This window comes from Cibotium barometz, chromosome 3 (genome assembly GCF_041138505.1).
Source record: "Cibotium barometz isolate CiBa-2024 chromosome 3, ASM4113850v1, whole genome shotgun sequence".
NCBI classification, from domain to species: domain Eukaryota; kingdom Viridiplantae; phylum Streptophyta; class Polypodiopsida; order Cyatheales; family Cibotiaceae; genus Cibotium; species Cibotium barometz.
Window position 1 is genome coordinate 59009433 of NC_141048.1, and position 22386 is coordinate 59031818.

General features: G+C 42.8%; 2 protein-coding genes across 2 annotated transcripts; one reads left to right on the plus strand and one right to left on the minus strand.

The window, feature by feature from the left end:
• Positions 1-1524: 1524 nt before the first annotated feature.
• LOC147640320 (uncharacterized) lies at positions 1525-19059 on the minus strand. The gene is made up of 19 exons (XM_086825134.1): positions 18640-19059; positions 18085-18251; positions 17550-17658; positions 17345-17409; positions 16932-17067; positions 16574-16683; positions 15831-16096; positions 14699-14839; positions 6549-6750; positions 6349-6449; positions 5170-6068; positions 4665-5075; positions 4363-4492; positions 4163-4261; positions 3876-3934; positions 3365-3428; positions 3105-3197; positions 2561-3022; positions 1525-2373 (listed from the first exon to the last, which is right to left on the minus strand). Exons 2-19 carry the CDS (start codon positions 18224-18226, stop codon positions 1525-1527), a joined length of 4338 nt encoding a protein of 1445 aa, XP_086681260.1. The 5' UTR covers positions 18227-18251; positions 18640-19059.
• On the plus strand, positions 7009-14164 carry LOC147640321 (uncharacterized). Its single transcript, XM_086781829.1, has 3 exons — positions 7009-7385; positions 12051-12081; positions 13823-14164. Exons 1-3 carry the CDS (start codon positions 7009-7011, stop codon positions 14051-14053), a joined length of 639 nt encoding a protein of 212 aa, XP_086637955.1. The 3' UTR covers positions 14054-14164.
• Positions 19060-22386: the final 3327 nt, after the last annotated feature.

Consider the following 22386-nt stretch of genomic DNA (forward strand, 5'->3'; position numbering starts at 1 on the left):
TGATTGAGGGAGAGAGCCGCGAATATGTGGTCTTTTAAATTGAAAAATTATGGAAAATTTAAAAAAAACGAGATATCAATTTGCACCTCGCTGTCTTTGTTTGCCTTTACATTTTAAGCTTTCAATTTATTTGATATAAATTAAGGTTGAAACCTTAATTTATTTTAAGGTTGTAACCTTCGCAATGATTATTAATTATAGTGCTCCTAAATAACTAATGAATATGTCATATATCGAACCTTTGTACAAACTTCCTCCCTTCACCATCACCCCCCTCCCCTGCTCACCTGCCTCCCTCACTCTCTACTCCCTACCGATGTAGCAGCCTCCGCCCTACATTAATCGTCTCGCAGGCAGATGACAGATCCCTTCTCTAAAGGGTGCATACCTTCTCTAGTGCACACCATCCCTTCTCTAAAGGGTGCATACCTTCTCTAGTGCACACCTTCTCTATCGATGGAAAAGTGTCCCTTCTCTAAAGGGTGCAGACCTTCTTTGAGGGGGGCACTGCACAGGATATCACAAGAGAGAGAGAGAGAGAGAGAGAAGGGCACAAGGAATCGGCTGTGATTAGCTACCTTGAAGAGGAGACGACCTACAACTTCGAAAAAACTAGAACAAATGCATGAAAAAAAAAACAGCCACGTTTTTTCACATGCTAAAAAAGGCAGATTGCCTTTATACTCAACGGAAAAAAAATAGCTTCCTAAAACCTCCAAAACAACTTTATTAGGCGTAGTAGAAAATTAATTAATATAGGCACTAAAAACGTTTTGGAGACTGAATATGCCATTCTTTAAAGAAAAAGCCAATTACCTTGGAAATACCCGCCTTATTTGTGTTTTAAATTCTCAAGATCTCTCTTTTTGGTAACTAGTGGGTAACCCATGCTTCGCACGTCTTTTGAGACTCCAAATTCAAATTCTACCCAGACCTCCTCCTCCCCTTCTAGAACCTCCAAATTCTTGCCAAGTGGCAGCTTTGTGAAACTTTTCCTTAAGATAATATAGAGAATAGAGATATAGAGATAAGAATAGATAAGATAATATAGAGATAAGAATAGATGTCAAACTTGCATGCTGTGAAGGATGCTATGTAGCAAGAGAGAGAGGATTGGCAGGCCATGGAGGAGCATGACTCTTTGAGGAGGGGATTGCAGGGAGGCTACGCTATATGAACGGATTGGAGGAGAGGTCTGTGCAATCTCTATGCAAATTAGAAGGGAAGAAGGAGCTCGCGTGCTGTCTCTTCCCCTGTGTTTCTCTCTGAAAACCTAACAGAGCAAGGTTAGGTAGGTGTCGTCTAGCTGCTGTGAGCCAGAGCTGTGTGTGTGTGTGTGTGTCGCTCGGCACACAGGGGTACACTGGGGAGGGCGATAAGGAGACTGGTAGAAAATATACAAGCTTTCAGCATACGATTCAAAAATTAGGTCCCAATTCAAACGAAGGACTTCAATTAGCATCACTCCCTTCAGAATCCAACGCGAATGCGTAAACATGGGACTTGAAAGAATTTGAAATGCTGTCAAGAATCAGCTGAAGCCCGCATGAGGACCCCTGCCATGTCTGCAGCTGAAGCCATATGGCCTGCATCAGTACGCCATGGGGAAAACCCTAGACTATCTGCTGCAGGTGAAACCATCAGACCTCCATCCGCGCGCCATGGAAACACTGATCCTATTCCTAATCCCCAGCCTGCAGGGGGCAAAGCCTGGCCCTTGCTACTGATTGCAGCCCCGGCCTGCGCATAGCTGTAAGCAGGCGATGCCGCCATGGCCATAGCCTGATAATGATGGTGACTAAGAAGAAGCTGTTGTTTAAGGTCTGCAGTCTGCAACAGCTCCATGCCATGGTTATGAATGGAAGGGGGAGGAAAGAGAGGCTCCTGCACCATCGCTGTGCAGAGATCTACACAAGATGACGATGAGGAAGCAGAAGTGATCATGGAGGGACGCATAGAGTAGAACCCTTGTAGAGGCTTCCCCTCATCCACTTCACCTTTATTAGGGTTTCCCAAAAGGTTCACTTCGTACGCCTCCACAGGTAAGTCTTCTTCTGATCTCTGTACAACAACTGAATCATCTGGCTCGAAATCGGAGCTTGATTTCATGTTTAGTGATGGAGTCTCTTCTATGGCCGGTGTCACATGCGAGTGGCATTCTGATTCAGAATGAAGCTGCTTCTCCATAGCTTGACACAATGTTGTGATCCGGCCATCTTCTGCATCTTGCAGCGCTCTTGAATCACAGTCTGATCTGTGGCCTGATAACCTAGTTGAGGCCATGGCCCCGGCAGTATCAGGAGTCTCTAAAACCTTCCCTTTGGAGGGTATGGCAGTCTGTGAGGCCTGGATAGAGGAGGCCCCTTCATTGACCTGCATCAATGTGCACAGAAAACATCCTTTTTAGCAACCCTTTCAAAGCAACTTAAAAGGTATCTTTGAGGTGATTTATAGCCAAAACATAATCAACATATATGCTCTTGGTTAACTTGCAGCGTAGGAATGAAGGGAAGCAATGCAGCCTAGGTGGAAAGCCAGAGGCCTATGGACACTGACTGACCTGCTCTTTGGTGTCACGTGCCAGGGGTGAGAACTTCCCAGCACTGGGCCATAGAAAGCTCCCTTCAGGCTTCCAGACTCTAAAACCACAACGATCATGTTCTTCCTTAGGCGAAATGTTCTGCTTTTCTGCAAGAGGACAAGGCATTGCTGTTGTGTTGATGATCGTTGGTTTGGATCTAGAGCTTGGAAGGTCACTTGTAGTATGTTGGTTGAGAATTTGGGAGGACGCCTGTGCTGCCCTTTGAAAGAGCGAAATATTATCTTTACTAACACTTCCTGTATCTCTCTCAAAGCTGTGTGTCACGATATCAGTGTCACATGGATCTTGTATCCATGCTCCTGATTCATCCATGGCTTTGTCTGTCAATGCAAGGAAACCATTGGAAACAGGTTCACATGGCAGAAGCAGCGGTACGTCTTGAGAAATGCCTATGGAATTCAAGACCACAGACACGTCTTCCTGGGAAGGCGTGGAAAAATCAGCGTATAAGCGTGTAGGATGATATAGCTGTAATGGACCATAGAGAAGGCAAACAACCAACCTGCATCACTTCAACAGATTTCCAAAGGTCATCCAGCTGTTCTTCTACCAGTTTCTTCTCATTCGAAAGATTTCTGTACCTGGAGGTTGCATCCTAGAATACCAGAAACTCAAATTTCATGAGTATACTCGCTGGAAATGAAACAATTGCAGAATAGACAATGATACACTGTAGTGCTTTTTTCTCATTGATCATACAGATGATTGTAGTATAAACTTGCAGAGCTAATATCTTGTCAAGTGTTTTGGGCTAAGTTTTACCTCAGCAAGTATTGTGACGTTGTTGTGAATCCTCTCCAAGTGATTCTTTATGTCACAGTGGGTCCTATTTGCAGCAAGCAAATAGTGTCAGTCTTTCAAGATGCGGCCATTTTGATATGAACACAATGTATTACTGAGTGTGAAACAAGGCCATTTTGAACTGAAGTACAAGTGGGGTGGCTGTGGAGGTGGTATTTGGAAGTGAATGCAAAGTGGAGTGGCTGTGGAGTAGGTATTTAGAGTGAAGGCAAAGTGGGGTGTCTGGAGCTGGTATTTTGAAGAAGTGAAGACAAAATGGTGCAACTGTGGCAGGGGTTTTGCCATGGATTCATCCCACTGCCCTCCCTACACAAAGATTGAGTGAAATGGGATGAATTCTTTTCGAATGTGGAATTCCCTCGTCTCATGATTCGACTCTCGAGTATGTCTGACGAGCTGGAAACCTTGTTCCTGGGTTTTCCCCAGCAATTCAATTCAAAAGAAACAGAATTATATGATATATACAACTTACATTCTTGCCTTTCCCATATCTGAGTCGTTTCCAGGTTCTTCCAACTTGTTTTGTCTGTCCTGCATTCATATTGGGTACTTTTTGTTAAATAACAAGGGTGCACAATATGGTGTTTGTTGATCTCACACATAACAAATGGCTCTCAAATGTCCATAAAAGTAAATATAGAATGCAAGGACTCGTGTAAGAAATAGCGCACAGGCTCTGATCTCACACATAACAAATGGCTCTCAAATGTCCATAAAAGTAAATATAGAATGCAAGGACTCGTGTAAGAAATAGCGCACAGGCTCTGATCCAGTAGTCAGGTTTTCATTCACTCTTGCAGTATAGGGTTGACCATCTCTGAGAGCTTCTGTTAGCTGCACTATATCCTGCTTAATCTCCTGCAGGCCACAGGCATTGTCTGAATGTCTAGGATAACATTGCAGTAGTTCCAGTGGTTCATTGAGGAAAATAAGCTTTGATTTTCTGAGGCTGTGTGTACCTGTGTCTGATTTCTGATGTCTTCCTCAAAATGTTCCCAGGATTGATAAATGTCATGGGCAGCAGGAAGAGCATTGCCTCTAGACTCTGTAAGACTCCCTTTCATTCGAACTGATAGGGAGTGCATCTGACTGTAGTATGGAAAACAACGTTAGTAACACACTTCCATGGTTTTAGGCAGTTGATGACAGCTATTTCTTAGCGGTATCCTCAACAATCAGACAGAAAGCATAGCTTTGCAAAGGAAACCATGTAGGTGATTATAAGTGCAAAGTCATTGATAATGATGCAGGAGATGTTTACCTCTTTAGCTTCACTACATCCTCTTTCAACTGCTTCATTTCCACTGCTTGAGATGGTGACATCTGTGTCACAAACCCGTAAAAAGAATTTTTAGGTATAGCATCACCAGGCTTCCACCCTGGGGGAGGAATCCAACATGGATCTTCAACTCCTGCTTGTTTTCGGATATCCACAAGACTAGCATCCTCCAGCCAGTATTCCATGGCGCCCTCAGAGTTGTGGCGCCGGCGAAAGCGCTCTCCGTTGCTGACCACAGTGTCAGTCATATGTTTCAGAAGATGATCAAGGAGTCCTGTGTCACCAATATGCTTTCTGGCTTCTTCTCGCAGTGCGGGTCTCAAGATCGGCCTTCCAGGAACTGCACCTTTCTCATGCATAATTCTCAACAGTTTAAGCTGAGCAGCCTTGTATCTGCAAGGGAACATGAGTGGTATTTTTCTGTTAGCATGTGTCTGCCTTGTTTACGCTTAGTTTTACTTCAGAAGGTGAGGGTTAAGAAGAAAACCTTTCACTGGACCATCTCCCTTGCATGTCTTTGGGGACTCGGAGGATGGTTATTTTTCCTCTGCTGTCCACTGTTGTTGTGAATTGTCCATTGAGGTTCAGCCTTAAATGTGCCCTGCCCTGGCTATGCACTTCAGAGTCCTCTGAAGTGTGTTCTTTGTGTCCAGAATCGTTACCACTCAAGCTGTTTGCTTGGGACCTTTGTTGATAAATGATTTTTTTTCGAGCTCCCCATCGTACTGATGCATCATATCCATCGGAAGTGTGGTGAGATTCTGGTGTTAGTTTTTTCTCCACACCTAGAAGACCTCCAGGATATAAATCTCGTGGGAAAATTTGATCTGCAGGGAAAAACTTACTACGTTTCTGCATTTCATCCTTACACTTGCATAACACAGATTTTTGCATCTTGGTTCTTCCAAACTTTTTATGAGTATAGTAAGGGCTCTCTGGATTTTCTGTTTTGGTTACTGAGGCTTCCAGGCTGGCAGTTGATGGCATTGTCTGCTGCAATCCATTCAAAAGTGCAGGCTTGCTCGTAATCAGTTTGGCTTGCCCACTCATATCCCTGGATTGAGACTCGTGGCCTCTGAGATGGAGATTGGAGCATAGCCAGAATGTTTCAAGATGGCCCTGATGGAGATATTCCGTGCACGAGATGAGTCGCTTCAGCACCCTTTCTACCAAACTCTGTGGCAAGACAAACTGTCCATCCAGAATCGGCTTCGTGCCAATAGCTGTGTGTGGCTCTACAAAGCTGCAGCTTCTTGTTGCTGGCCTCTGTTGATCTGCTGCTGCTGCTGGGGAACTTTTGTTGTTGAGACTTCTTCTGAAGTACTCGGTTAATGATGAAATGCTAGGAAACTTGATGGTAACATAATCGTTTGTTGAATGGACAACCTGTAGTTGTCTCCAAGATTTTGAAATATCAGTTCATGTTGCAGTTTTGCAAATGTATGTGTAATACTACTGTGTTTTTACATATGAGGTAAGCATGATTCAAATACTAACAAGCATTGTTACATTCATAAAAGACCGGAGATGCCTTATTATATCCCACACACACAGGGCATGCAAAAGTGTTTTTGTAAGGGTCACGAACACAGATGGCAGTGCCTGTGAACTACATTTCCCCCTTGCATCCCCACCCATGCACCTTTTCGATCTATAAAGTTCTTACCAAGACAACGCGTAGGGACTTAAGGTCTGTCGGAGCATCAGGAGGCAAATGTGTGTGATCTATTTCGTAGGCACTGCCAGCATTGATTTTCTTGATTGTGCCTGCAAACAAGCTCCACAAAACCATGTTCAAGACCCAAAAGAGCAATAATAATGCTTGTTTCAATACATCAAAGCAGCTCTATCAAAGCTTGCAACAACCTTCCATTGCTGATGGGCTACCACCTTCGATTGCTTGCCGCTTATGTGGTTCCAGCCCATGGACAGTAAAAGCTTTTCTTTTTTTGGTTCGCTCATCCAGCTGCATTTGGCTCGAAGGAGGGTTCATCTTTCTGGGCTTCTTGAATGCGTCATCTACTTTCCGTTGTGCATTGTGCTTGAGGTATTGTATATGATTGCCCAGCTGCACGAGCAATAAACCAATTGCCCAACTGCACAAGTCATAACACCCCTCTCTCTCTCTCTCTCTCTCTCTCTCTCTCTCTCCTCTCGCCCTCGCCTACCCTCCTTGCCCTTGCCTCTCGCCTCTGCTCATTCTTGCGAGGCCTGGTGCAAGGCACCGCCAGCCATGGCGGTTACCTCAGATAGGGGGCCCGCCTTGTCATAGCTGATGATACAGATGCAGGTGGTACAGACGACCTAGCCCTACCAGCGATCCACGATGCCAAAGAAGTCGTACGCTCGTGCCCTGGTAACACTGACCATAACCCTAACCAGTCAAAGCTCGAGCTCATGGGAGGTGTTCCGCCTAACAGAAATCGAGAAGCTACGAGAGGAGAATGGCAAGCTGAAGAATCAGCTCACCGAATTTGAAACCCGACTGGCCTCCCTTGAGGGCAAGCCCGACCCAGTTCACGCAGTTCAAGAGCAGATTCATGCAGCCAAAGCAAAGTTCATTGAAGCTACAGAAGGTATGGAGCAACATCTTACCGCAGATATCATGTCAACCATCAAGAAAGAAGAACTCCGAGAAAGCATTGCTGAGCATCTCCGAGTAGGTGGACTCCCGGAGGGTTGGGACGAGCAAGAAGTCAGAGAGCAAACGGAAATTGATTGAACCATTGTCAAGAAAGGGAAGCATTGTCAAAACCCCATAGGATCTCCTCATAGAACACTCCTGGTACGAGACTCGAAACCTGTAAACAAACAAACAAACAAGAAGGGGAGTGCAGGCCTGACCCACCACCCAACCATGACAGCCGTGGGCAAGCCCACAATCTTGGCTGTCCCCACCACCGAGCCACGAGCTGAGCTAACTAGGTTGACGTACCAACCAATCTCTACCTCGCGACGTCCCACACCGCCACGAAGCTACCCTCGCGGGCCTCGAGATTGTTGCCAGCCTTGGCTGCGTAAAGCAGGTGACTAGATCCAGGCTCCAGACCATAGAGCTCTCACAAATCACGCAAGACTCTATATGACTAATGACTAACCTTGGCCACCCTTTTATAGGCTCTTGGCCGGTCATTGGGCGTCCACACTTCGGTGCCCGCCCGTCCATACTTGGGTGCTTGCTCGTTAGTCTATCCCTAACTCAGCTCGCCAATCAGCCTGCCTAGCTCCAAGCTTTCCCAAACCTCGAAGCTAGTCTTGTGTGCGTGTAGCACACGGTAGATACACACTGTGCACATGACATACTCCCCTTCCTCTAAGAGCTCACTCCTAAGCTCACTAAAAAGCCAGGGTAATCTCTCTGAAGAGTAGTCAATGTCTCCCCGTCCTCAACACGATCCTTCCACTTGATCTTGTATTTCGTGATAAGGGTATTACGCAATCTTCTTTCACGAAATCCAAGAATCTTTTCAGGTTCGTGTTTCAGGTTCGTGTGGAACAAATGTCATGTCCTTGACATCTATGATTTCTTGAGGAGTAATTAACTGGTCTATTCCACCCAGTACTTCCTTAAGTCTACTAACATGAAATACAGGATGAACTTTCACATGAGAAGGCAAATCCAATTCATATGCAACTGAACCAATCCGTCGTGTAATACGAAATGGTCCACAGTATCTAGGGGATAATTTCGGAGATCGACTTGTCCGTAAAGTCTCGGAATCTTTCAGAACTCGCAAATACACCATCGTTCTTTCAGAGAACTCTCTGGGTGAACGATGTCTATTAGAATAACATCTGTCTCGGTCTTGAGCACTTCTAATAGATTCCTTCACAACTTGTAACATTTCTTGCATATCTTGCAAAAAATTACGTGCTGCATCATACTAAAGTCCTGAGAATCCCACTGTAACAGGTGATCTAGGTTGAAATCCATACATAAGCATGAAAGGACTAAAACCTGTACTCATATGCTTAGTACTGTTATATGCAAATTCTAACATAGGAAGATAATCCTCCCATGAACTCTGTCTTTTGGATACATATGCTCGAAGCATATCCTCCAAAATTTGATTCACTCTTTCTGTCTGGCCATCAGATTGAGGATGATATGAGAAACTCAAATTCAAAGTTGTTTCCAACTTCTCAAAAAGAAGTTTCCAAAAATCACTCGTAAACTTAGAGTCCCTATCACTGACTATGTCCTGCGGTAACCCGTACAGTCTAAACAATTGCTCGATAAACTGCCTTGCTAATTGCGTAGCTGTAAGAGTCTTTCGGGTCAGTAAAAATCTAGCCATTTTTGTCAAACGATCTACCACAACCCAAATAGAATCGTGGCCTTGATGTGTTCTTGGCAATCCGGTAATAAAATCCATGGAATACTTTCCCATTTATTACCTGGGATTTGCAAAGGATGCAACAACCCAGCCTGTCTAAAGTGTTCAGCTTTATTTGCTTGACAAATTTGACACTTGAGAACATAATCTTCTACATACCCTTTTATCTTTGGCCAATAAAAAGTGTGTTTCACTAACGATAATGTCCTGTGTACCCCACGGTGTCCAGCAGAAGGTGCGTCGTGACACTCCTTAAGAATCATGGACCTAATGTCCGGGATCTGTGGTACACAAATTTTGTCATTACGGAATAGTAAACCATTCCGAATCATCCACTGGCCTCCTGCAGCCTGAATGGTAGACTGTTCAGTCATCGAGTCTTGGTCAATCAATGAGCTCCCGTCCTGGATCTTCTGCCAAAATGGACCAAAATAACTATCAGTCTTGCAAAGTCAATGACTAAAATAAGTCAGTAGAAATCTCGGTGAACGACAAAGTATTCACCTCTCTAATTCGACTAAGCGTATCTGCAACACTATTCATGGACCCTTTTCGATAACGAATCTCAAAATCAAAATCTTGCATTAACTCAGCCCAACGAGCTTTCCTTCCTCTCAAATCATCCGCATCACACACATACTTGATTGACTGATGATCAGTCAATACCACAAACTTGGAGCCATATAAATTATGTCTCCAAACTTTGAGAGCGTGAATCACAGCATAAAGCTCCTTCTCAAGGGTTGGCCAACAAGATTGAGTGTCGTCTAGCTTTTTACTTTCAAAAGCAACTGGTCTATCATCTTGAAATAGAGCAGTCCTGATGGCATAGTCACTGGCATCAGTTTCAAGAACATAAGGCCGACTAGGATCGGGTAATGCTAAGATAGGTGCTTCCTTGACTTTATCTTTCAAAAGTCTGAAGGCCATATCCAAATCGTTATTCCAAGTGATAGGCTGATTTGACTTACGTCCATGACCTTTCAACAAGTCGGTCATCGGTAGAGTGAGCTGAGAGTACTCCCGCACAGATTTTCGAAGAAAAACAACAAAACCGAGAAAAGAACGAAGTTGTTTCACTGTTCTTGGTATAGGCCAGTCCAGAACCTTCTGAACTCGATCATAGTCAATGCTCAATCCATCTCTAGTGATCTTGTGTCCCAAGTAAATGATGTCTGTCATAAAAAACTCACATTTACTTAATTTAGCATATAGTCGATTCTGTCTTAAAATAGATAAGACAATCGTGAGGTGTCGAACATGATTCTCAAGAGTACGACTATATGTCAAAATATCATCCAAGAACACCACCACAAACCAGTACACGTAAATCTATCTTCGTGAAATATTTCGCTCCTGCTAACCAGTCAATCAGGTCATCTGATCTAGGAAGAGGAGAACGGTTCTTAATTGTCAGCTTGTTCAATCTCTTGTAATCTATACACATTCTCCAGGTGTTGTCCTTTCTCCTATAAGCAACACACTGTCCCATCCTCAAACAGTCTTCGAGTTGTTTAGCCAATTCATCTTCCTCAGCTTGGCTCATCCTGTAAGGTGGAATACTGACAGGATGAGCACCAGGGATCAAGTCAATACGATGATCTACTACCCTTTCAGGTGGTAAACCCGATGGCAGTTCCTTAGGAAATACATCTTGAAACGAATCAAGTATCTTCTGTAATTCTTTGGTTTCAAATACACTTAATTCATTGACATCCATGGAAGGTATGAGAAATGAAGAAAGTGGAATTAATACACAATGGAAAGCAGTATACAAAGAAGAATCCCTTATATTTCCAAAATCAACTGTATTTACAAGAGATCCCTGAGAGGGATGTATACAATCAGGGTGTTCCTATGTTGATCTAGACTAGACCAATCGATCTAGACTTGAAGAGTCTTAAACCACTCAATCCCTAATAGCAAGTCTACATTGTCTAGGTGCATAATATAGCATTCCAGAGTATCTTTGTAGTCCTGAATCCGGATTGGTAGCATCTCCACCTTTCGATCCCATATTTGCCTTCCTGCAGGTAGGCGTACCTTATAGGTATGATCGCTGGGTGTCATATCAAGACTCAATTTCTGCACAAGTTTGTAGTTAACAAAGTTGTGTGAGCTGCCAGGGTCTAGAAGAATGTGGATTCTATGGCCATTCACTTTTCCATAAACTTGGAGAAGATCATGCAAGCCAAAAACTTTAGAGTTGAACAGACAATCAGAACATGTACTAGGGCGAGAAAGTACAGTAACTAACGTACCTGTCAAAGACAACTGGTTAGTTGCCTTTGGCTTGGGTCCTGCGTTGGTCTTTGCACCCTTTTGTTTCGGACACTCATTACGCATGTGTCCTTTTTCTTCGCAAATAAAACAACGTCCTTCCTCCTTGAGCTTCAAAGCCTTAAGGAGTCGTTTCCTCTTCGCTGGTGTCGAACTTGAATTCTTCGAAGGTTGGTCCGAAGACTTTCCTTCAGTCGTGTTAGCCATAGGTGCAGAGAACTTTCTTTTATGCTTGTTCCCCTGCTCGGTAAGGGGTTTAGACTTGGAAGAGAGCATTGTATCATCATAGATACGAGCTGAATGAATGGCTTCGTCCAATGTTTTGCATTTGTTATTTTTAACCTGTAACGGTATGAGTCTGGTAAACCACATACGAAGAACCCCAAAAGAGTTGTGGGATCCATCTTTATAGCTTTCATCTGCAAGTCCCTAAACTTCTGGAGGGGTAGACCTCATAAGTGAGGTGCTGCGAGGTCATGGTCAAAGCTGTAAACCGGGCAACAACATCATAATCATCCTCTTTCTTAAGGAATTCCTTCTTGAAGACGTCTTCAAATTGTGCCCAAGTTGTTGGCTTAGGGTTAATTTCCTTCCACCAAAGCAAAGCTTTGCCTGAGAGGAAACCTACTGCTAACTGTATCTTTTTTCCATCATCATATGGATAAAACTGAAAATGGACCTGCCACTTATGTAGCCAAGTGTCCACGATCTCCTTGGTACACTGCTTTTGCTCGCCCCCGAACTGTTCCAGAGTAATGTTGGGCCCTAAAGCAGAGGCCAAGGTATCCATACCCGAAAGAGTAGATAGGGTAGTGGTCAAGAGAGATGGAGTTTGGCAAAGCTTGCATCTGGGCGGCTATTTGTGCCTGACGTTCCGAAGAAGAAGCTTCGAGAGCTACTTTGAACTCTTGGAAATCTGATTTCGACACATAATCGTCAAAAAGATCGGCATCGGTATCTTCCATAGCCGGCAAGCCTTCGCGTTCGACAAGGGGCTCCAACTCAGATTCTTGGGTCGACATCTTGAAGAGGACAAGTGGAGAGAAAATTCGATCTCGCATAAGAATAGTGCGAGAGAACTTGAGAGAGCTTGAGAGCTTGAAAACTTGAAAGATGTGTGGCAAGAAGCCCACTTAAGGGGTTTATATAATCTTCCCCAAAAGCAAGTTGAGCTTTTGCTTTTGTGTGTTTATATATATATATATTCTATTTTCTTAAAAAAACACCTTTAAATCTTAGGGATCTTTGAACTCTTTTTTTTTTAAGTTTAATCTTTAAAAAAACAAAAACAGCCCAGTCGGCGGGATGCTTTTACTGGTTTTTTTTCCATGGAATTAGCGCTGCCACCTGCGTTGCTGCCGTCGCCTGACACGCTGCCGCCACCTACACTGCTGCCGGTGCCTGTGTTCACTCAGGTGGCCTGCGTCGGTCTGTGCCAGCCTACGCCTGGGCTTGGCCGCCTGGCTGCGTAGACCTAGGCACCCGCCAGCCTGCCTGCCTGCGTAGTAGGCCTAGGCGCATGCGAGCATGGCCGCCTACGTAGGCCTGGCCGGCTGCCAGCCTAGCCGCCTGCGTAGGCCTGGCTGCCTACACGCGTGCGCCTACTCGCTTGCGCCTGGAACGTTCGGTAGCCCACGACCCGCACGCGACCAGCACTGCCACGATCGCTTCTCACGTTCTCTCTCTCTCTCTCTCTCTCGTTCAACCCAAAAGCGAACATGCTTTTTCTCTCTCTCTCTCTCAACCGTTCATGCGACTTGCACAAACAACGAATCTAGCCTTCTTCTTGCTAAACAAACAACCCTTTCTAGACCACCATCTCCATCATCACGGGTTTCTTTGATGAAAAAGCAACATACTATCTGAAAAAAACAGCAGCATGCATAAACAAAACAGCAAGCTTCTTGAACACGTACCTTTCTTCAACCTCATCTTCTCTACCTACCGACTTGCTCGTTCACGAGGCACGCTCTGATACCACTGTCAAAGGATCTCCTCGTAGAATGCTCTTGGTACGAGACTCGAAACCTGCAAACAAACAAACAAACAAGAAGGGGGGTGCAGGCCTGACTCACCACCCAACCATGACAGCCGTGGGCAAGCCCACAATCTTGGCTGTCCCCACCGAGCCACGAGCTAAGCTAACTAGGTTGACGTACCGACCAATCTCTACCTCGCGACGTCCCATACCGCCACGAAGCTACCCTCGCGGGCCTCGAGATTGCTGCCGGCCTTGGCTGCGTAAAGCATGTGCACGTCTGCACTAGATCCAAGCTCCAGACCATAGAGCTCTCACAAATCACGGGAGACTCTATATGACTAATGACCAACCTTGGCCACCCTTTTATAGGCTCTTGGCCGGTCATTGAGCGTCCACACTTGGGTGCCCGCCTGTCCATACTTCGTTAGTCTATCCCTAACTCAGCTCGCCAATCAGCCGCCTAGCTCCAAGCTTCCCCAAACCTCGAAGCTAGTCTTGTGTGCGTGTAGCATACGGTAGATACACATTGTGCACATGACAAGCATGTCATTGCGAAATATCACAACAAACAGGACAAGATCCAAGTTCTCCGACAGTCCAAATCATTACAGGGCACCATGCTCTGGTTAGCTGATGAACTGACTCCCCTACAGCTTAAAAACAAAAGTGCAGAACTCGCCAAAGTCCGAGCAGCCCGCCAAGCTGGAAAGTGGGCAGTCTACCGCGACGGAAGGGCAATAATCGAGGACTTCCGTAAGCCTAAACCCAATTGACTAGCATTCTAATGTGCCATCGGCATTTTTTGTATCACAGATAGTTGTTTATCATCCTAGGGTTTTCATTAATCTTTTGCTTGTGCCTAAGTGCACCCCAAAGTGCATTGTAATGACTGCTGTGAGGTATTGGGTTTTGGTCCCATATGCCTTCAAGGCATTCCATGGACGTTAATATGACTCTCTCTCTCTCTCTCTCTCTCTCTCTCTCTCTCTCTCTTTTGTTTTTGAAGCTATACCATGTACAATATAGTTCATGCCTCTATTTTATATTTATTCCCTTCTTTATCTTGGGTAATGCAGAGCTATTAAGTTTTGTCCTCCACGTTAAAAAACACAGGCCTTTAATTCATCTGTTCAGCTTATACTAACATAGCTTGCCAAGTCCTCCTTCAAGCTTGTACTAAGGGTGGCGTAAGAAGGTGAACACCAAACTGGGTGTCCAGGTCCTGCTAGTTCATGGGGCGGCCCTTGGACGCAATCCCTGGACAAGTGCCATAGCCATTGGATTTGTAAAGCCACCCTAACATCCACAGCCCACTTTAGTATAACAGATCATAGTTAGTGAATTCCTGTTTTGGACTAGCACTAACACTATAGCTACTTCCTGTTGCAGAGCTTTGCAACTGATCATTTACTACTGACCGTATCAAAAGAAGCAATGGCATGTACGCTTTTCCTCCACCCACTTTGATCTTTGAAGACCTCCAGTCCACTCTCCAATTCGATTAAGAGCTGTTTCAAGTCCTCCAGAGTCATTGCGTTTTTCGCTTTCAGTACCCAAGGCTGCACGTGTGAAAATCAAAGGACATGATTTTTGTGGAGTCAAATCAGGCATGCAATATAAAGAAATATTCATAAACCAATTTTAATATAATAACAAGGCATGGAAGCCAGTGTCAAGAACCCATTAGGCCTATCATTAACAACACATGGAAGCCAGTGTCAATCCATTTATATATAATTCATGAACCCACATTATATCATGAAAAGTGAACACAATGCATTCGTTTTCTTCACTAATTGCTTGTTATTAGTTACCATCAAAGCACTAGAAAAAAAAAAAGCACACCTGTGTGGCCCGTTTCTTCACTAATTAACTCCTAATTAGTTAGAATTAAGTATCAAATTGCTTCACACCATGAGGAATGAATGCAATCCACAACTTAATTGAATGACATTTGCTGATCCCATGTCCCCAGTAACCCTTTTCTTCGTAGAGTAGTTGCCATAAGCTAGCCCATCGCACCAAACTGTAGAGACCAATAGACCATTTCTTCACTAAACGTTACCAATTAGCTGCAATAAGTTACATGAACCTCAAAGGCCATTTCTTCACTAATAGCCCATGAACCTAATATTGCCCATTTCTTAACTAGCCCATTACTTAGTGGGTTGCAGCTAGCTAAATAAGATAGCATTGTAAACTATCAAGAGCTATGCATGTGGGGTAAGTGCTTTCTTCACCAATTAGCTGCAATCGGCTATCATCATTCCTTCAATAATAAGATCATCAAGCAGCCCCGAAGTCCATTTCTTAACTGCTCGGCTGCAAGTAGGTGCTAAAGTTGCACTCATCAATTATGAGACCATTCTCCTTATACATTTTATCAACCCAGTATATCTTATGATTTTTTGCATTATGAGCTGCGGCCTTGCAATGCTAATCAGTGCGCTAATTATTTCTGTACTGCAGCACCCGTGATCATTATTACCTAATTGTCACTAATTCGCAGCAAAATTGGTAAAGTAATTAGTGGTGAAAATGCCGGATTACCAGTCGTTTAGCTGTCGACCAGGCTGCCCTTGTTACCTCCCGTGGCACACATCGGTCAATGCTTATAAGGGCCTGCAACATATCATGGGGGATAGGCTTATATGAGAGGGTGTGGTTTTCTAATAAAAAAGCAAAAACTGTTTTTACGAAAACAGCATATACGTATACGTTGGCGTGCTCTTTTGCAATCGCAGCGTCCTCATGGCTAATTTCTCCAGTCCCATTTTCGTTCGCGTCTAGATAAGGCAGATCTGCTGCATGACCTTCTGGGCACCCCAAAAAACCAGAAAAATAATGGTAAAAAAGTTGTTAAAATTTCTGAGAAATCGTCCTCAGAAATTCATGCTCACACACATCAGCGCCCACAAAGCAGGAGACCATCTTGATTTACATATATATATATATAAGTTTGTGGTGATACCTTAAGACCAAACTGCCTTACAGAACACTGAATAATCATAAATCATCTGTTTTTTTTAATTTGACAAAACTGTTACAATATTATTTAAATTAAAATAACCTTATAGCCAAACAATGGAACCTACTTACAGAATGAACAGAATGCATTAAAATCATCTGCTGAAAAGCTTTATATGTTAATTTGGGGTTTAGACAATTCCAAGACACCTTCTTTCTCCTGCCCTGACTACGGATAGCATAAGCTTACTGGTTAACCCTGGGATTCAAGCATAAACCCTTAGTGTTTTAAAGCATGGCATGGGCCTGTTGCTCTGCAGGCGCACCTGCAAGATCCTCCGCTTGGATAGTGGCAAACACGCCTGCCTCTGCGGAATACGAGTACCCACAAGCATAGATGTCTGCTTGATGTTCAGTGGTTTGCGCACTAATACTCCTGTTAATCCATCACAAATACAGAACTTTAGGTGCTAATCCATCGCACAGAACAAGATTCTATCTGTTAATTCACCACTTGAAAACATGTATTTATGTTTTGAACAGTTATGTTCTTGTATCACAAAAACAGAAGCTCAGCTGCTTATAATACACATAAATCAGGAGTTCATCTCCTTATGCACCAGGAGTTTATCACAAAGTCGACGGCAGTTTAGCTGCGCTAACCCAGTGCGCAGCTCGAGTTACAAAAGGAAGAAAATGTAAAGGACCTCGTAAAACACTAATTCTTGCCTGGTTTTCATTCTCAAATAGTTTTCCCTTTGGATAATCTCGCATCGCCCTACAACTGATTCGACCAATTGACAGTCATAATAGCTTGTGTCTTTAAGAAGGGATAAGTTAAGGGTTTGACATGACCAATTCAGTATGACTCGTTAATCTTAATTATCTGAAACAGCTAATTAATTCATTTTTAGTGCTGATCTTGCATGTAAAATTTCCGAGTTAACCCAATTAGTTTTCCTACAGGTGATTAATCCTGCATCTGTAAATGCAAACTAATTCACTTTTGTGCCTTCCTTTAGTTAATCTTGCATCTGAAATCTCGTGCAAAAACAGGCTATCTGCTCTGCAATTTGCTGCTAAAAGTTGCAGGATACGGTAAACTTCGTTCTCCAAAGGGTGCAATGGCGGATCGTGTTGAAGATCTTGCGGTCTGTAGAACCTGGATTAAGCCCACAAAGATAATTAAGGAGTATAACTAAGAATAGACTTCAAGAATCAACATGCAAAACTTAATATATATTCTGCTGCTTAGGATCCTAATTAATTGGTAACCTCAACCCAAAAGCAGATCATAATTACCAGCGAACGTGAATACACTTGAGGGCGTTCTCATCCTCATACATACTCTCGATTCTACCAACATAGAGCTCCATGCAAGGGTCCTCAGGGAGAAGATGAACAAAGTCGCCTGCGTTTAAAAGCATGCAAAGATTACTTTGCTGAAGTCTAATCACCCATCACTTAAGAAAGGGAGACGAGAAACAAAAATGCCTACATTATTGTTACTAAAAAACATGCAAAGATTAATTTGCAGACTAATCACAACTCTACTCTCCTTGAGTTTGCTAAATTTACTCATCTAACCGTAAAAGCAAAATCATCCAGATTAACCAATAACCTTAACCCTGAATTCCCAACATATTAACCCATCTGGACTCATTTTGCTCTCTTGCTAACTAACAGATTAAACTATAAACGGATTAACCCAATCGAGTCTAGTCTAATAAGCATTTGCAAGCTACATCGCTCCATGTTTTAGTATCCAATTACAGGCTTCTGGAGAAGTGATTAGGGCTCCATAGTTAGCCCTGATCTCTTTTGCAGATTTTATTACCTGTTGAAATCCGTTCCATAGAGGTGGTCTGGCAGTCACGGAACACTTTGCGGCCATTAATTTCATCAAAGGGGGGGCTTAACCACCTGGATTTCGTCGTGTGAGTGGCTTCTTGCATCTCATCATACAGAGGAGACTGCATGTTTAGCAGTAGGTTTTGCGCCAGGCTGCACAAGGAACAATCAGTTACGCCAAATCAACAGTATACTGAGCTTTTTCCTTCAACGTTTCTAATTTTAACTCAAATCATAATGTTTTCAAGAAAGTCTTTCACACTAATTAGAAGTTAGAAACACAGAATAAACCTGTACTTTCATTAAATCTGCCCATTAATATACTGCATTTCTTGTGTGGATATGAAATTTTAAAAATCGCTACATGATTACTGGAAACTCTAAGAAAGGATGAACACTGACTCGGCACAAGTTCATGCAAATAGGCAATAACGCTTGGGTTTTAATTACTTCACTGTACTGTGGAAATTGCTAGCATTCCAAGCGCCAATTATCCGGAAATTTTATGACTGATATGAGGTTTTAAAGCTGTGATTATTACATTTTAATGTTCCGGAAAGGAAAGATCTAACTTGATGGAGTCCAAAAGTGGATCAGCAAGTTGAGATGCACTTCCTGCTATGGATACAGGAAAATTAGGATTCAAGCTTGCGTGCAAAGAGAAGGGTTTTCGCCCATCAAGTCATCTAGAGAGTCGCAGAGATTAGCACAAAGATACATTATTACAATTCAAGGGGTAATTGAAGCCCACTAATCAAGAGAAAGAAGAGAAAATAAAAGATTGGATGTGGCTATGTCAAGGAAAGAGAGGGCAAAGAAGGAGAAGAGGATGAAGGCTGCAGTTTAAGAAGCTTTTCCGCCATAGCCACTGCAGCGCAAGCTCTGGACGCAAACTCAAAATGAAAGAAAGCCCACTATAAAACCCTCTATAAATATCACTATTACCACTAAAAGGACCGAATTTATCCGCACACTTGATCAAGTTTGCCTGCCCATGATTTGCCACTTAGTCTATGTACACACACATGTTTTAAGCCACTTTTAAACGTGTGTGAATGAGTGACAGATTGCTAGCTCCCTTAAAATTACATGATTAGAAAGATATCATATATTTACCTTGTAAACTTGTGAAGGTCATAATGCACCAAAATATATGTGTGTTTTTTTTAAATTGTGAGGAGGTTTTTAAATTCCATACCTCATGGGATGATTCTAGCATTGGACCCATGAGCCTAGCTTTCGAAGCCGAAGCTTTATTGTTGGGCTACTCCCCCCGCGCCTTCGAAAATGTATGTGTTCTCAGTCTATATTCAGGTTTTTTCATGGGGTAGGTTGAAATGCAATACCTCAATAGTAGTAGAGAGACATGGGCACTATAGCCTAGAAGGTGATTAGGGTAGCATCATTCAACAAAATGTGCATTAAAACTCTATAGTCAAGTTTCTACAAAGATAACATTAAATCATATCACTGTCATGAAACTTAGTTGTAAGATTATTTGTCCAATCATTATGGATGGCCTCAACAATGTAAGGATTTCACTTTACGTTTTGTTAAAGCTCTTGGCCTAGCCATCATTGGCTTGTGGATAATATGGAGATGGACCACCAAGAAACCCTTCAAAGGTACTCAATAACCTCGTTGACAAAGTGTGATCCTTGATTACTTACTAGCTTTATTGGGCACCCAATACGAAAATGACTTACTCATACAAGAAGTTTTAGCAGTGGTACGAGCGTCAACTTTCGCAAAGGCTTGGTCTCTGGCCATTTAGTGAAAGGACCAATTTGGTGGTGATTAAGTGTGTCACCATGTGGGCATCACCAAACATAATGTTGGCCACCATAAACCTACCTGGAGAACTTTGTGAGCAGTTAGAGCTTGATGGTCCACAAAAAAAACTTATTGGCTAATAGATAATGACTATACTTCTTTCACAACATAGACCATGGCCAATTCTTCTTTTTGTGTGGTGGTATAGTTTCTCTCTACATTATTAAGTTGTTGTGTATGCAAGCAAAGTAAAACAGGATAGCCTAACTTGTATTTCCCTATTTGTGCCAACACATGTATCTATTCACACCTTTTATCTCATGGGCATTACTTTATAAAATGCCACTAACATGGCTTTTTATAAATTAATTCCCTTAAGATTAAGGTATTTCTCATCGGTGAACTTCCAACTACTTGCAGTCCCCACTCTCTTCCTCTCATGCTAGATTACAATGTAGTCTCTCCTCCTCCTTCTCCTCCACCCCCCCACCCCCCCTCCCCCCATGCGACCCTTGGCCTCATGTGTATGTGGGAGTGTTTGTAAATGTAGATAATGTGTGTGTGTGTGTGTTTGTATACTTAGACACATACACGTATATTTTGTTTATGTGTGTGTGTGTGTATGTGTACACGTGTGTGTGTGTGTGTGTGTATATGTGTGTGTGTGTGTGTGTGTGTGCGCGTGCGCGTGCGCGTGGGTACATACGTGCATGCGTGCATTCTTGCAACCCGGTTTCCAACATCTAGACCTTCTGAGAGAAGAAAGAGGATTGTGAAGTGTGTAGTACTTTGTACTAATTTTCATTTTGGGTGTGTTTTCTGGTTTCTGGTTTTTTACAAACATCTTTGAGGGACCATATTTGCACTGTTCTTCATCAGATTTTGGAGTAATATTATCAAATCTGCTAGATGGGTGTGCAGATACACGCGAAAGCATCATGATACACTCACCACACTGGATCTTGTCTACAAGCTACACTTCAACGACATCAATCTCTACATCTTAGAGTAAAATTTCTACTCACTTTACATTTCTTTCATACGCCTTGGAGGCCTCCATTGTCAATGGCCTTATTACATCCACCTTGGTTGCATTAAAGGATCACTTATCACTTATAGTTTGCATGATTACTTGCTTGGGTATTATCAAAATGGCAGACAGTGATGTATTTCGAATGTTATCCACTACTGAGGATAAGCTTGACGAGACCAGCTACCCATTATGGTCCTATATGATGTAACATATATTGGTAGCCAAAGGGCTATGGGATTTTATGGTTAGTACTAAGAAATATCTTGGATCCTCTAATGAGCATAATGCAAAAGGCACATCTAAAGACATAGACTCAATTTCACATGGTACATTACCTCCTACGCATGAACAAACAAAGTGGGATGGGAGAGATACGCAAGCACATGCGTTGCTTGCTTTGTCAATCAAGAGAAGTATCGTTCCTCACATTCAATCATGCAGGACTACTAAACATTCTTGGGATGAACTTGCGCCATTATACCACATGTACGTAATGAAGCACGTATTGCTTATCTATGCAAGCAATTAGAGTCAGAGCATATAAATAAGGAAGACTTCGTGGACAATTTCCTTATAAAAATCAAGGATTTTAAGGGGTAGTTGGCCAATGTTGATGAATTATATCTTGACAGTTCATTGGTGCTACTGTCTTAAATGCATTGCCAAACTCGTATCAAAGTTTTGCTTCTACCATCAAACTCGTGAAATGAAAGGCCGTCCAAATGCCTTGAAGTTTGAGGAGTTGGTTTCTATGCTCTTGCAAGAAGAGCAATACATGAAAAATAGAGTTGTCATGCATACAGGAGATCGGGCTTTTTCTCCCAGCAGCCAACAAAGAGGCAAAGGTAAATCCTTTCCTCTGGGTAGTTACAAGCCAAAATTAGAGTCATTTGGGCAAGCCTACCAAACAAAGAAGACGAACAAGCCAATGAAAAAGGGCAAATGCAACTATTGCAAGACACACGGTCACTACATTAATGAGTGTAGGAAGCAACTAGAGAAGGAGAAAAAGAAAGACTCGGGTATGGTTGTAATGCAGAAAACAAAGAATCTACAAACTATGCACATGATTATTGGGCTTTCATTATGCAATCCAGTTTTGACCCTTCCCATAAGGATGTATGCATGGTTGTTTATAGATGTACGTGTCTGGTATTTTGACATTGGTGCTAGTAAGCACGTTTAGTTTGTTCTCATCACTTGAATCTGCTCCACAAGGAAACACTGCTACATGTGCAAATAACTCCTCGTATCATATAAAAGGAGATGGTAAAACTGTTCTCACTGTTGCAAATGGTGGAACAATCATGCTCTCAGATGTATTATATGTAGCAAGGATCAAGAAGGACTTAGTGGTTCAGTTTGTGGATAACATATGTATTGTTCATAATCATAGTGTGATGGTAATACAATTGTTGCTTCTAGTACTTTGTCTCATGGCCTCTATAGGCTAGATGCATATAAAAGATAAAAGCATGTTTT